Source organism: Myiozetetes cayanensis, unplaced genomic scaffold, assembly GCF_022539395.1.
Source record: "Myiozetetes cayanensis isolate MyiCay16 unplaced genomic scaffold, myiCay2020 scf1, whole genome shotgun sequence".
Taxonomy (NCBI): domain Eukaryota; kingdom Metazoa; phylum Chordata; class Aves; order Passeriformes; family Tyrannidae; genus Myiozetetes; species Myiozetetes cayanensis.
In genome coordinates, this window is record NW_026086604.1 from 118,375,603 (window position 1) to 118,392,532 (window position 16,930).

The window sequence follows — 16,930 nt, forward strand, 5'->3', positions numbered from 1 at the left end:
GTTACAATCCATGCCAACTGCTACAAGGTGGAGAAGATAAGATTTCCTTTACTCTGTCGTGTCCAACCATGAAGGAAGGGAACGGATTTTGTTTTCAATAAAATCTGGATTTTGAAATGACCATTTTTCTTTAGAGAATAATACTTCAATATGCACAGTGCTCAACTGATGCACACATGGTAGGAGCAAAGATGCTTGCTTTTTTTTTTTCAGTTAGCAAATATATAACAGGAAAGCAGACATGATCACTACCAGAAGTGGGCAAGATATTAAAAGATTAAGAGCACATTTTTTAACACAATCCCTCTCCTTTTCTTTCTTATCTGTGAGCTTTTGTGAAAACCAAAGGTTACAGCAATGTCTGTGAGACACTGCTTTTGCTTGATTTCACAAGTATTTTGCTTTGTTGGCATTCAATGGTTTTACAAGAGAAAATAATGAAAGCAAATAAAACCTGTAACCATCCCCAGTGGGACAGAAAACTCAAAGGAGAGAAAGCTGATGTCTTTGAGCTGACTGAGCCACAATAGACAGGTCTTAACACAGTAAAGAATTCCACAGACTGCGTTAGGGACTGTCAAACCTACCTCACTAACACCAATTAACTGGGAGACAGGGGGATCTTAGAGTCTGGATCAAAGCCTTTCTTGTCCAGATGAAAGATCACATCAGCTCTGAAAGAAAGCTACACATGTCTATGAAAAAAAAAAAATCCCTCTTTCATTCAGCTTGTTTTTCAGTGAATTTTGAATTACTTTGTCAAGAAGAACAAAATAACAACCCAGCTGGAGAATGTGTCAGATATTTCATTTAAAAACAACATGAAGTCAGGAAGGTTGTAGCCAACTTAGAGGGAGTGTTTGATCCTTTCCCAAGACTACACTGCTTTTGAGGAAGAGTAATATTAAATCATTCACTCTAATCAGTTCTCCACTTAAAAACAAGAAATCTTTTTCTAAGAGCCACAAATCAAACCAACTAACTGCTCTCTCCTGCTTCATATGAGGATGTCATGGCCTCAGCATACAGTGCATGATACAGTAAACCACATCCAGGAATAGTGACCTCACTGTGCTGTAACTTACTAAGAAGGTTACAGTGGTTATCAACCAAATTGGCTTAATAGTATTCCATAAAAAGTTATGTGAATAGTAAATTAAAATATATTTGATGCATTAGTGGATCAGAAAAACTTACTGGAAAACAGTATCTGACACCATGTTCATTGCCTCATTCATTTTAGAGAGCATTTAGAGATGAGCTGATAGCTTTAGAGATTAATATACGCAAGTGCTTCATTGCTAGCAAGCAACAGATATATTAGGGAACATAAAAGAAATGCAGTCAAACATACTATAGAATGTTTTGGGGACAGAAAGGGTACATTTAGTGTCAGTAGACATTTTGCCAGGGTTAGAATGAAATATGGACACATCCTCTTCATGTTGCAATTCCTCTCATATACTTGTGTCTTAACTCTGAGGGACAACACAGTCAAGGGACATGTGAGCTTCTCTTGTACAAGTGGATCTGTAGTCTCAAGTTATTTTATCATTTGTTGGGAAGGATTTTCAGGCAAGCTTTCACAGAGCACTTAAAAATGCAAGATGTCAAAACTAGACTGTTGGAGCAAACACAATGGGTCTAACCCTAGGCATCGACATAAGAAGGTTTTGTAGCTTAGGAAAAAGTACCCAACACCTGCAGTCTGCTAATTCAAGAACAAATTCTGCTGTGCTGTACCAACCACATTATATTCAGAAATAGTTTTGCCTCTGCCTGCTATGACTCTGGGCATTATTTAGACTCCCTGTAGAAATATATTTACCACAAAGATGGGTTTATACCAAAGCCAAAGAAGACAGTATTCCAAGGTTTGCTGAAGAATGGATTGAATTCATAATTCCTTTTCTCAGTTTCTTCTCTCTGAGAGGAAGAGGACAGTCTCCCTCTTAGGCTTTGAATTCACTTGTGTGCAGCAGTCTCATTTAGACAGACGTCAGTATGTCAAAGGCACATACCAAATACTGCAGAATGGAAAGCACAAAATGACACAAAATACAAGACCTAGATTTAAGATTCCTTTGAAATGTGTAAGCATTAAATATCTGAATCAAAAATATGCAGTACAAAATCCTGATTTCCTACTTATTTTGAAAAGAAACAAGCTTTCAGGTACTGTGAACACCTGCTTATAAAGTGTTACTGCTGATCATTTTTGCTTTGATTTAAAATTACAGAAACAGAAGTAAAAATATTCCAATCTTTTAAATACAAATAAAATGGGTGAATTATCTTATAAATAAAAAATCCATAAAAAACAGACTTGGAAATAGTCTTATAAATATTCTACTGTAAACAAACCACTTGACTGAGCAAAACAAATTTATAAATTTAGGGTGAAACAACAGCAGAAAACAATAAGCATTCATTCCCTTTGGAAACCAAAGTGGATAAATAGGTTTAGTCATGTCTGTCCCAAGAGAGTCTCAAAGCATGCATTTTTTTCAATGTAAAGTGCAAAGAATTGCATTGCATTTTGAATTCCATTTTAAAACTAATTAAAGGTTTGATTGTGCCACTTTCTCTGTGTTGGAATGCACTTCAATACATATTCAGCTTAAGGCATGTGCTCAAGGAGAACTACTCAAGCACTTAACATCATTAACTATGATTTTATGTGCTTTGCTGGATCTGGGCTGTAATGTATAGAGCATATTACTCATCTTGCAAGTGAATGACAAAAATTAATGTAATCTAGGCAATTAATGAAATGGATTTACTCCAGATGTAGGTTGTTATATCTCAGAGCAGCCTCCTTCTCATTTAATTTAAATGTTCAGGTTATTAAAGTCATACATGCAGGGTTATATGGAAGATTTCAGATTTTACTTACAGAGAATCATAAAACTATATTTAAAGTCCAGGTTAACTAATGGGGATATTTAAAATCTGTTTGGATATTCTTTCCCTTTCACGTTGCATTTTTGTTTGCTACTATATTTTAGGTTAATGTCATTTTCAACAATTGTTTGCTACGTATTTTGATTGCAAGCAAACATCAAAAAAAGCAAGTGACAATTCTGATCCCATTCTACCAGGCAGGCTTCCTATCCTTATATATTTCCCAATCATACGCCTAAAAAACTCTCTTAAATAAATATCTCATGCCCTCATGTGGTTAAAGGGAGACACTGCTGAATAAATCCTTTGGCGTGGCTTTTCTCTTTCATTTGCACACAGCAGTGTGTGCCCAAAGGAAGAATGATAGCCAAACTGTGTAACAGCCTAATTTAGATGCTTTTACCAATAATGAAAGTCTACATATAAGCAAAATATAGAAAATTATGAGCTATTTTAGGCACTACCATGGCCTAACCTAGGACAGAGTGTACAAAATTCTGACTAAAAATTGCAAAATGTATTGTATCGACCAGTGCTTAGCAGAGCACCAGCTAAAACCTGCTGTTAATGTCAAAGTATCTTATGTTTCTATCTATAGTTTAATTAAAAATACACCCTGAAAATACCAACTTACGATCTAAATTAGTAGATTTAGTGTCAAGGTAGGGGATGTGTGGGCTTTTTTCCCAAGCAAATGTCCAATCTTAGGATTCTTGGCAAAGTAGATATCAAGAGAGAGATTTTTTAGTATATTACTTCACATCCCAAGCTCAAGAATAAGACAGAATGATTATGATATGTCACATCCAGCATCTTGTTGTTTGCAACAAAAAGAAACAAAAATTCCCCCACATGTAACTGATCCCATGACTCTACAATGGTAATTTTCTAGATGAAAATTAAGAGATAATTTGTAATAAAACTTCTTTCCAATAATTTTTGCACATCTAAAACCGCAGTCCTGCAGACATGTCTATTATACACCCATTAGTCTGCACGTGTAGACAGAGGTTTGGTTCCTTTTGGCCTCAGATGTGCTTTTTGACCTACAGCAAAATCACTGGAAGTTGTACTGAAAGATATTAGTAGAGACAGTGAGTTTTTCTAAATGCCAAGGTCAATTACTTCAATCAAAATCAAAAGCTCCTGGGTATCTGGCTATCCCCCTACTTCTCTATTCAAACACTTAACTCTTTTAAGCAGCTCTTCAGCACTGTTGCCAAGTTTGTGATGTCTTCTCTCTCAGTGCTCAGGGTACAATGGGTAGATTGGCCAACTGAGCTGATTGTTAGATGCTTATATTTATTTATCTGCACTGAGTAATTGGCACAGTTACCTGTGGAGCAGAATACGGCTGTGACACTACAGCAGACTAGCATATGACACTTAAATTATCCACCTACTGTGCTCATCCCCTTTTGCTGTTATTACCTCCCTACCACACTCACAACTAATCAAATTAACAGTTACATCCATCTGTTCTGAACCAAAATCCATGGCATGGTGTGAGGGGGAGATCAAGCTCAAGACCTGCCTCTTGCTCAGTCCTGGCATCCACCTGCGGTGTTCCACACTGACCTCCCCTCAGCTTTCTACTACGGTGACATCCTGTGTGAGAGGCTGGTGAGATGAACTTTAATTGACAAATTAATATACTGCAGGAGGGCAAGAAAGAGAAAGGAATATATATGAGAAAGTAGGAGTCTTACAGCTGTTTGTCACAGAGAGAGTGAAATTGGTAGTCATTATGCTCTCCTGCATCTAGACAAAGAGTTGCTAAATTAAACAATTTTTAAAGAGACAGAGAGGCAGAAAAGGAGCTTCTCTCCTCTGTACCCAGCCTCTGTCAGCCTGTTCCTAAAGAAAAATTTTAATTTTTGCTACAAAAACAAATGCAAGACTACAGTCAAATATCTGATAGAACTAGGTGGCCGTTACCAATTTCTCCAGTGATGTACTGTTGTAAACAGAAAAAATAAACAGCTCACTACTGTAAAAAATTACAAGGCTGTAAATCCACCTGGGGATTGTGGTGAAATCATAAACTGTAAGAGGAGAGCTCAAGTGGCCTTACACAGTCACCACAATGCAGCAATGGAATTATAGCCCTATAACTCAAAATTTACTTAGTTCTTACATTCAAGAGCTGCCCAGGTTTGCTCTTCTCCTCCTGCACTTTCTACCTCTTACTCTTTTACTGCACTGGCACCACACACAGCTCTCACTGCTCCTGGCACTTCCTTTATAGTGCAGCAACAGCCACCAGAGCTCCTTTGCTATTGGGACCAAAACCCCTTGATTTTGTCTCTGAAGAAAATTTGTGTGAGGTTCAGGGAACTGAGTGGCAAACGAACTGACTTGGCATTTGATAAGGATTTTGAGGAACAGTGTCTCATTAAAAGTTTCTAATGTCCAAGCCAATACATAAAGAATTAAAGGGTGACTCTTCCAGGCCACTTCCAGGCCATCCCAGAAGTGTTGGATGCTACTGGTAACTCCTAGAAGGACCAATAAATGTTCTTTACTCATAGTTTAGACAACGCTCTCAGGCACGTGGCATGACTTGGGGTGTCCTCCAGAGGGCCAGGAGTTGAACTCGATGATCCTAATGGGGCCCTTCCAGGTCAGCATATTCTATGATTCCATGATACATTAGGGACCCTTGTGTTACAGTTTCAAAATGTTACTCTTTCAAAATGATGTTGCACACAGCTGTTTCAGTATCCATGGGCCCCAAATCAGCACAAGCAATTAAACCTGAGTAAACCTGGCTCTTCCCTCTAAATCCTTTCATTTAAAAATGGCATATCCCATCCTGTATGGGGATAGATTTGTCCTGTTAGTGCTTTTATTTTTGTATGTATTTCTTCATGAGCTTTCCTCATTCAACTGCCCTGAGATACCACCATGAGCTGCAAAAGAACCAATTCATGGGTTCCAGTACTCCCTTGCACCTTATCATTCCCAGTTGTCCCATTAGAACCCTTCTGATCCCATGGTCACACCATAGGGATCAGATCTTCACAAGCATCTGTCCTTTATATTTCAGATTAACAATAATAAATAAATAAATAAATAAATAAATAGAGATAGAGGAATAGTGGGGTAGAAACATGACTTTTTTTCACAAGCCCATAAAAATGTCAGTGCCAAAGCAGCCAAGCTGTCCAGCAATATCCAGTAGCAAGTTTCAAGGAAAGCTGCACAAAATCCACAATAATCAGACAGCTGTCTGCATTGTAATCTTGTCTGTTTTCTGTCAAATTGGTACCTCTCTTCCCAAGAGTTATTTCAACCAGCTGAGAAGACCTTGATCCTCTTCCGGGGAGGTGGCCCTGGCAGGAGGCTTGCTCAATGGCTTTCTGCCTTCTTGGATAGTCCTCATTTCTTTCCCAGGTAAGAAGACAGCAGAGACATCTGTCAAGCCTTTTTCTGGCTCCAGCTTATTTGGTCAACATCAACAGAAGCTGGAAGGAGCTGGCAGGCCTCTGGAGCATCAGAGGTGACCACAGCCCTGACACTGGCACTGGAAGATGTATACCTGAAATGAGTCAGAAGTTCACCCCACTTCTCCCCAGGCTCATGTTGGTGGGTTGGGGACCTTTAGAGCTTGGATTGTGAATTATTATTTCTCTGCAAGCATCAGAAGTAATTTCCAGTCATTGACTATAGCCCCAGCATGGTGACTGTGCTGCTTCACATTCCTTCTCACTTTTCCTCAACATAATAAGAGAATCACAGAATATGTCAAGTTGGAAGGCACCCACAAGCATCATCAAGTCCTACTCCTGGCCCTGCACAGGAGCATCCCCAAGAGTCACACCATGTGCCTGACAGTATTGTTCAAATGCTTCTTGAACTCTGCCAGGCTTTGTGCTGTGACCACTTCCCTGGGGAGCCTGTTCCAGTGCCCAACCACCCTCTGGGTGAAGAAAGTTTTTCGAATATCCAGCCTAAACCTTCCCTGACACAACTTCAGGCCATTCACTCTGGTCCTGTCACTGGTCACAAGAGAGAAGAGATTAGGGTCTATCCCTCCTCTTCCCCTCACGAGGAAGTTTTAACTGCAATGAGGTCTCCCTGAGTCTCCTCTTCTCCAAGCTGAACAGACCAAGTGTCCTCAGCTACTGCTTGTACAGCTTCCCCTGAAGGCCCTTCACCATCTTAATTCTTCTCCTTTGGATGCTCTCTATGAGCTGAATATCTTTCCTATTGTGCAGTGCCCAGAACTGCACACAATATTCAAAGTGAGGCCATACCAGTGCAGAGCAGAGTGGGAAAATCCCCTCCGTCAACCAGCTGGTGATGCTTTGCTGATGACCCCCAGGACACGGTTGGTACTCCTGGCTGCCAGGGCACTGCTGACTCATCTTCAACTTGCCACTGACCAGGACCTCCAGGTCCTTTTCCACAGCACCGCTTTCCAGCATCTCATTCCCCAGTCTGTACATACATCTGGGTTGCCCCATCCCAGGTGCAGAATCTGGCACTTCCCCTTGTTGAATTCATATGGTTGGTGATTTCCTAGTCCTCTAATTTGTTGAAATCTCTCTGCAGGGCCTCTCTGCCCTCGAGGGAGTCAACAGCTCCTCCCAGTTTTGTATCACTGCAAACTTGCTTAGTATCCCTTCCAGTCCTGTGTCCACATCATTTATGAAGATGTTAAAGAGCACAGGGCGCAGTCTGATGTTACCCCATCATTACTATTACCCTGTGTGCTCAACCCATGAGCCAATTGCTCACCCACCACAGGATGTGTTTATCCAGCTGTGGGCTGGATATTTTGTCCAGAAGGATCCTGTGAGAGACAGTATGGAAAGCTTTACTGAAATCAAAAAAGATGACATCAAGTGGCTTCCTTTGATCAACTAGGCGAGTCACCTTGTCATAAAAGGAAATCAGGTTTGATAAGCAGGACTTCCTTCTCATGAAGCCCTGCTGGCTGGGACCAGTGACTGTGTTGTCTTTCAGGTGTTTTTCAATACCTCCCAGAATAATCTTCTCCATAACTTTACCAGGCATTGAAGTGAGACTGACAGGCCTGTAGTTTCCAGGGTCCTCCTTCTTGCCCTTTTTGAAAATTGGGACAATATTCACCAGCTTCCAGTCATCTGGGACCTCTCTGGATTCCCAAGACTGCTAAAAAATAATTGAGAGAGATTTTACAATAGACATCAGCCAGCTCTTGGAGGATTCTTGGATGAATCCCATCAGGCCTCATAGATTTGTAGGGATCCAGCTGAAGCAGCAGATCCCAACACAATTTCAGGGAGATGTTACAAGCCTTGTGGCTAACACTCAACACAAGGTTCAGTGATGGCACTGTCAGCTCCTTCACCACCACATGTAAAGTCCAGGACTTCCAATGAAATACTACTTTCCATTCCAGGATACTGTCAAACATCAATATCATAAAACAGCAAGAATGAAAAGAATATATTTTTCTCTAATTTTTCCCTTTAAAAGCTAAATGAGAGAGAGGGCTTTATTTCAAATCATCTGGACCTGCTTCTCCAGCTTTGTCAGTAAAATGCTTGCAGTCTTCTTCTCTCCCCAGGGAACATAGGTGTTTTCCCTTAATTTTTTTCCTCTCCTAAATTGCATACATTTTTTCCTACAGTGAAAATCAGACCCCACACCACACAATTCAGCTAACCTATAGTTTAATCTTCAGACTCCTCAGAGTTTATATACAAGGCACAGAGGAACTATTAAATGAGCAAAATACTTCTAGGAAAAAAAACATTCTGAAAAGAGGGAGAACAAAGAATGAAGGTATTTGAATCTATAACTAACACAGATTCCAAAGTGAAAAAGTAAAAGGAGAACATGGAGTAATTAATCTATCAAGAGTCCTTTGGTTACTAGTTTTTAAGACATAATTTAACGTTGTGTTTTTTTCTCATGCACTTTCCATTGCTGCCTGTGGACTCTAGATTTAATCAGATTTCTTGTTCTTATAAGACTTTATGAAGTCTCTCTTGATTTGCAGCCAACCAAAGCACTTTTAATAATGTATGGTAAAAGGGTTTAATTTTTAATAGGCAAGAATGGGCAAGAGCTGCAACATGCTGTAGTAGATTGGTAAGTACAGTATTACACTCTGCAGAATAGTTAGTAAAAAAGAAGAATGTATTTATATCCCAAATGTTATTGAAAACATGTTTATTTTATTATTAGCACCAATGTATAATTGAAGAACCTGTCTAATCTGGAATTATTGTTCACACCTTATTTACCAAGAAGACAAAGTCATTTTCAGCTTGTTACCATAATAACTCAAGCCTTCGTGCTGTTCTGCTGCTCCAAAAGCTCAAAGAAAGAAAAAAAGAAAGAAACCCAAAAAGGTGAAGTTACACGTCTATATCCTGGATTCAGCTAATCAAGGTGGAAAATATCTCCAAAGACTGATTCCTAGGGGTTAACATTAAAATAAGATTATTTGTACCTTGGTATTTGTATGCATTTGCCCTTTGTTTATTACCACCCAGCTAACAGGAAAGCTCAGAGCTACATGTAGGTGAAAATGTGGTTTAAAACTGAAGGTCTGATTCTGAAAGTCAGAGTGGACTGTTTCCTAAATGTTATTTTTCCACACCAAGCTATAGAACACAAAGAAGAGGGCTTTCATAGTAGAGTAAATTCCCCTATTCTTCTGAAAAATCCCGATAGCTGAGCTAATGCCTCATTAATAAAGATAGAAATTATCACTGTGCCCTCTGTAATTGTACAGATGTTGAGGTTTTATACCCGTGGTATTTCAGCAGAGTCATTCCTGATTTAGTACTGGTTTCCTAACTAAATGAGGCAAATCTGTTCTGTCCATAAGTGTGTGTCTGTCAGTCATCCTTGATAACTTTCAAGTCTAGAAGTCAAGTTCAGTAAAATTTGGCAGGGAGAAGTCTTGCTGAAAGAACCGGCATAGTGAGAGAGGATAGACACGCTGCTCATGCAGACATCCTACAGTAAGGTTAATACTTACTGCAGCTCAGAGAATACAAACTGTCATTTAATCTTCAATCAAAAAGTCATGGGAAACCAAGCTTCACTGGTTTCTCTGATCACAGAAGTATTTACTATCAGTATGAGAAGGACACCCAGCCTACATTTGTAAACAGTGTCAGGATACTGAGTGGAATGCAGGTGTATTTATCTGCTTAGATTCATATATATTCCGGGCAAATACACCCTGCATTGTGCACCAGAACTGAAGCACAATAGAGTATAACCAGCAAAATCCACTGTATGCCATAGGAATGGGTGAAAAATGAACAGAATTGCTTGCCGATGAAAAAAATTATACATTTTTAAATCTTCTTTCTTCAAAATGAGCCATAGGATAGGCCATATAATGCATAATGGTAAAATGAATATATTATGAATGATTTATCATTATGGAAATGCACATATGCTTATTGGTGGCATGAGTCATATAACATGCAATTTTCACACAATATGTTGTTAATAATGGATAAGGATTTATCAGTATATTCTTGTATAAAGAAAGAGCAATATTAAAACTTGTTCTTTCACTGGAATCAAATAACTGTGCTGGAGTTGCTTATGAAATTGAGCTACTTTTGTCATTAGTACTAATTCTATTTTAATGTCAAATTTTTAAAGTAGATATCCATCAAGTTGTCACAGATCAGATCCACCTTACTGTTGTACTACTAAGCCAAAGTGCTACTACATATGTGCCAAAAAGTGCCTACTTACACTCAATTAAGAGTCAAATGTGCCTACCTACACTAAACATAAAAAATAAAAAAGCAAACATTACTCTTGTCCTAGCTTGTAGTATGCACTTGTGGGAAAACTCTAAAATTAGCTGTACCTGTGAGGCCTGTTTCACATGTAGATGGTAGGGCTCATTTCTACTGAACTGGGGAATTTTCAAAACAGAGGTCCAGTTATGGCGAAGTCCTATGAATAGCTTGGCTGATGAGTGATGTAAGACAAAACAAGTGTAGGACCAGAGGCTGAGAACTCGAAAATTGTTTCCAGCTGTACTCAGAGCCCTTTCCCCTCTATATGCCTTAATCAGACCCTTTGTGGATCAAGGTGGAGCAACTCAAGAATAAACAGCCCACTTCTCCAACACGATGTACCACCAACAAATGTGTCTTCTCTCTGCAAATAAATAACTGTAATACATCATGCCAGGATGTCTCAGCTGCCTCAGTTTGAAGTTAGCTGGGCCAGTTTATGCTGCTACTGAAGATGGCTTAAACATAGCAGAATTTTCAGTGACACTGCTGAAGAGTGCTCACATTATCCACTCTGGTACTTGAGCACTAGGGTCTTCCTCATGAAAGATAATGAACAATCATTGTAACTGCTTGATTTGAAGTTTCCAAGGAGTTCCTGGCAAATTAAAGGCAAATTAATTCATACAAAAGTACAGGGACGTACAGTCCCCTGACTGCCTGGCATGCAAAATACCTGAAAACTTCACTTTATGTTGGTTAGAAAATCAACATACATAAGAGATAAGCTGAATGTCAAGAAAGCCTGATTTGGCTTAGACAACAGCAGTACATTTTCCTATTCTGTCTAGGGAAAACAAAATTTGTATTTGTGCCAAAACAATGCAGGAGAGGTTTTGGATCTTGCCAATTCCATTTAATTTAGAAAGCAAGTATCTTCACACCGTTAGTTGAAAGACCATCGATCAAGAGAGGTTTATAAACCAACAGCTAGATAAAAGAAAGGCCCAGTGGTAAATGACCACATGTTAGATAGATATAGAGGATGAATTGCATTCATTATTGTCTTTATTGTAGCTATAAAGAAAAGGAACTTGGAAAATCCATCTGTTCCCACAGATGGAAGCCCCCAGACATGAGGCTCCAGAGAGCCAGGAACCCACATTCAGCCTTTGGTGAAAAGAGGCAATTGCTGCCCAACATAATAAGGACATGGGCCCATTGGAGTGGGTCCAGAGGAGTGCCACAAAGATGATCAGAGGACTGGAGCACCTCTCCTATGGGGACAGACTGAGAGGGATGGGGTTGTTCAGCCTGGAGAAGAGAAGGCTCCAGGAAGACCTTAGAGCACCTTCTAATAATTTAGGGGACCTACAAGAGAGCTGGAAAGGGGCTTTTTACAAGGGTTTGTAGCAAGCTTGTAGTTTTTTACAAGGACAAGTGATATGTATGGATTTAAAAAGTGAATTTGGGTCAGATATAAGGAAGAAATTCTTCACTATGAGGGTGATGAGTCACTGGAACAGGTTGGTGTTTCAGTGAAAGTTGTAGATGTCCATCCCTTGAAGTGTTCAAAGACAGCCTGGATGGGACTTGCAGCAACCAGGTCTAGTGGGAGGTATCTCTGACTATGGTGTGAGGGTTTGGAACCAGATGATCTTTAAGGTCCCTTCCAACCCCCAGAAAAATCTATGATTCTATGATCTTTGAACCCAACCCTTTCTGCTGTCAGCCAGGGCCAGAAGGATTACACACAGCAAAGAAACAAAGAGGAAATTATGTAAATAGTGTGTACAACAACAAGGAAAAGTGGCACACAAAAGCCAGTGACTGATCAAAATGCATTCTTTTCTCACAGGGGTTTCTAATTAGCTCACTGATAGCATTCTCATCTATTTTAACAGTTTGATGGCCTCCTCTCACATAAAAAAGGAGCAGAATCTTTCACATCCCTCCACCTGGTGAAGTTTGTCTAAGAGAAACTGTTCCCTTTTCACTTTTAAATCTGTCAATGGGATTTCTCTCTGAAGGCTGTTTATGGCTTTCAGGATCTCAATTTCTGAGAATCTAAGGTAGAAATGGCTCCATGCATGCACCCATAAAAACAGCCACCCTAATTCTAAAATGAGGTTACTTGCAACTTCTTCAGCTTCACTGTGCAGCAAAGACAGTAACATACTGCCAACAGATAAACAGTCCATACTATCCACGATGCCCACAGCATAAAACATGTTCTTTTGAGACAACATTTCCTGTGCTGTATGGAACAGACATTTTACATACCCTGGTGATGAATTGCAAAACAACATGTCTAGAGCCCAGTTTCCAGTTTGAGCACTTATCACAAGCAATCAGGTTTCCTCCATACATGGCTGATTTTAAGTATTAACTTAAATCAGTTCAAGAATTTAAGAATAACAAATGGAAGAACAACACAACTTTATTTTTCTTTTGCAATGCTAGTCTGGCTCACCAGCCCATGTAGCAACTGATCCAATGAGAAGTTTAAGAGTACGTTTAGTGTGCATCCTGAATCTCCTTCTGGGACAGAACATGCATGGGCAGACCAGTGCTTTCACTGCACACGGCAAAGTGCAGATGCCTTTTTTAAAAAAACACTCTCAGAAATTTAGCCTAAATAATACAGATGTAATATAACCTTTGAAAGTTCTAAAACTTTAACTGATGGGTAGAGTTTCAAAAGCATGTACCTAATCCATTCTGAATGCAAATTAACATATCCAATTTAGAGCATAGACTCTGCACGTCAATAGATCACACTGGCACATAACATCCTTTATGACCTGATCAACAATTTCAATAGACAGCACTTGATTTCAATGGGCCAAATGTCCCTAGTTGTGCATAAGTATATAAACAAGCATTCCATGGTCCAAAAGGATCTTTTAAGCAGAAGAATACTTACATGGAGAAAGCTTCCTTTCGTAGTCCTTCTGAGGACACTGATACAAAAGAAAAAAATAACGTGATTTTGTCTACTGGTGATGAAGCATTGTGGCTATTGTATATCCCTACTGTTGTGGCTTAATTAGCTAATTAAGACATACTTCATCAGAGGAAAACATTTGTAAAGTCAGCGTATCCCTAACAAGAAGTTATGTTGTTAAAAAAGCTTCACAAAAGAAATTCTGAACATTCTTCAAATATATTCAAATTGTTTCCCTAATTAATATTAAGAATTGGAGCTTTAGAGACTGATGTCACAGCAAAAAAAACTTGTTGTCCTCTGATTATATAAAATGATGGTAGTTTTCCTTTCTGTACAGATTCTGAGCTCTCTAAGTAGGCTTAACCTGAGAAAAATGGAAATAATTTTAACCAAGAAGTTTATTCTGTTTGCTTTAGCTACAGGGGTTTTTCTAACATCAACTAGTATGTGCCTAAGTGAACCAGTGAAGTCCAGTCTGGAGAGCAGAGAAGATGATGATAAATATTACGAGGTAAGATCTGTATTACTGCGACATTATTTGGGGGAACTGTGGGTCAGATCCTGAGCACATTGGACTTTTTGGCAGAGGCTCTCCTAACTTCATTGCACAGCATTCAGCAGTACAGCATTAGCAGTATGAAAAAACCTCGTTGAAAGAATTTTCAGGAAATTCATTTGCTTGGACATACATACCCTGTAAAGCAGTTCATGTTTCAATTTTCTTGCAATACAGATTTCTGATTAGGCTGAGATTTTTTTTCTGAAATGTTTCTTACTTACACAGTGGGGTCTCAATTAACATTCCTGTCATGCTCTTTATGCACATAATATAACAGATAGATTATTAATCCAAAATTAATAAAGGCATGCTTGTAATACTCAAAGAATAATGATAAACAGAGAATATTTTAAATCTAATATAGTTAATGGTCTTAACATTTTACTCTGGAATTGACTATAAAAATTTCTTTGCACGGTTGCACATTTATTATGTCTCAATAGATGCCAAATGAAATTTGCACACTTCATCTGCATTATTTTTCATGTCTGCCCTGCAAATACTCCCTAGGAAATGAAAGCCAACCTCTCTTTTTGACTTATCATCATTGGTGTAATAAACATCCTTCAAAACAACATCCTTCAATACAACTTCAATTATGGTAGTGAAATCCTCTGGTCTTCAGCTCACTGTCTTTTATATACTTCCAGAAAGGGTGTGCAGGTGCAATCAGAGGGATAGTTTGTTTAATGTTTTAATTATGAAGTATGAACTGGAATGGCTCATTGCCCTTCTCTGCCAGTACCTGGAGAAGCTCACAGGGAAGTCACCAAAGAGGGACAAGGAACTGAAGAAAGATTAAGTAGTATTTGTGTGTTTTAACTAAAATTTAAAACCATATTTGTACATATTTGTTGTTAAGGCTTGGAAACTTATTTTTGTAACAAAAGTATGTGATTTTCAATATGCTCAGGGAAGGACACTGCTCTATAAGAAGGGTCATGCTGTTACAGCTATTTTTCAGGCATCTGCTGCCCTTTACATCATGAGACAGGTAATATGGAGTTTAGCAAGTACAGCTAAAAAGCATTACATATTAAAAAAAAAACCAAAAAACAAAAAACCAAAACAAAGCAAACATTATCCATCAGCTTTCTAAGGCGATATGAAAATGAAGGCTTTGTGTGTTTGGTAGCTGGAGTAATGCCCTATAAAATGATACTATTCTTTCTTTTAAATTATCTGTCTTTAGATTAAAGATGATATTTTGGAAGAAAAGCAGAGGAGTCTCAATTACGAAGAAATGGAAGACTGGGCATCAAAAAATATCATTAAAATGAACCCTTTTACAGTAAACAAGATGCCAAATTCAGTTGCTAATTTACCTCTTAGATTTGGAAGAAATTATCCAGAAAAAAGAAGCATTAAACCATTTGCTAATTTGCCCCTGAGATTTGGAAGAGCTTTTGGAGACAACATACCTAATCATGCTTCAAAGGTATCACACAGGCTTGGGAGATCTCCATTTGTTAGAAGTTTCAGTCAATCACTTCTAAATTTGCCACAGAGGTTTGGGAAGTCACTCACTGTCAATCAGGAATCTGGACCAGGTAATACTACACAGTGTTCAAGCCATATATTAAAATGCATGTTAAATCATAGATTAGTGATGATCAAATACAGACAGAATTCCTCCAGGAATATTCTCAAGCATTTCAATGTAAGTTCAGTTTGCAGTTCATCAAATCAAAAAGTTTCATCAAAAGAATAAGTAAAGAATCTGTCTATAAAATCTTTCCCAATGAAAAGACACCAAATAGACAAGTCTGAAAATGTTCATATGACAGGATAAGGTTTGATGCTTTTTTAGATCAGATTCCATTTTGAAAATTTATAGCTTTGTTGAAAAAAATTCAAAATCATTAAAATATCCCATTTCAGCACTATAAAATGACAAACTTACCTAAAAATTACTCTTCCATTTTCTAAAGGTATGCAAATTAGAGTTAAAAAGAGACAAAATTCCAAGCTGAATTTTGAAAATGTTTTTTTTTCTCAGCTGAGCCTATTTTTTTCCCAGATTGTCTTACAGAGACAATATTTGGAATTTCAATTGTTCATTCCCAGTTAAGCTGAAAAATTTTTTTTGACTTCTCAGAATTTTTTTCAGGATAGGAAAACTATTTCCTGTCCATTACTAAGAATAATTTAAACCAGCTCTTCAATAACTGTCCTTCTTCTCAGAATTGCTGCCTTGTTGGAACTGTCCATTTGTCTCGTTTGGCTACCCTGACTTGCATCTGACATGCGTAGAGTAGAATTTCAGGCCAAGAAAGATAATTGATATATCAGAAGCCAAGATTTTTTTGTTATTTTCATTCCTTTCTCACTGTCTCACCTAATTATAACAGACTTTGTTTTATTTGTCTGCTATTTTTAGGGATATGAATTCTAAGAGTTACAATAATACTGGGATGAAATTATGAAGATGGAATCTGAAGGACTTGGACAAGCTGCAGTGTGTTTTCAAAACAAAAGGTCATGAAAAGGAAATGTGAACTGAAATGTAAACCTGTCTTCATGTTATGAATAATATATTAATTCTGTACAAACCTTTGACATATAAGGTAATGATAATTGTAGTGGTTATTGTAGTGGTTTATTTCAGTGGCAATGTAATATAAATTCTATTTACTTCTGTGCAACTCATGTCCTGTTGGTTGTAAAACCCAATTTCAGAACAATGGCTGTATAATTGAAAGTATTTTAAGCAAAAGAAGCATAGTATGAATAAAGATGCATGTCAAATAAAAAGAAGCCTACAGTGTGAATAACAAGCAGAAGCAGGATCAAAACCACCAGTAGCCT

At 38.2% G+C, this 16,930-nt stretch overlaps 1 protein-coding gene across 1 annotated transcript; it reads left to right on the forward strand.

Annotated features, from left to right (window-relative positions):
• The first annotated feature begins 13,902 nt into the window (after window positions 1-13,902).
• NPVF (neuropeptide VF precursor) lies at window positions 13,903-16,930 on the forward strand. Its single transcript, XM_050316665.1, has 3 exons — window positions 13,903-14,074; window positions 15,315-15,672; window positions 16,503-16,930. The coding sequence occupies exons 1-3, from the start codon at window positions 13,937-13,939 to the stop codon at window positions 16,508-16,510; spliced, it is 504 nt and encodes a 167-aa protein (XP_050172622.1). The 5' UTR covers window positions 13,903-13,936; the 3' UTR covers window positions 16,511-16,930.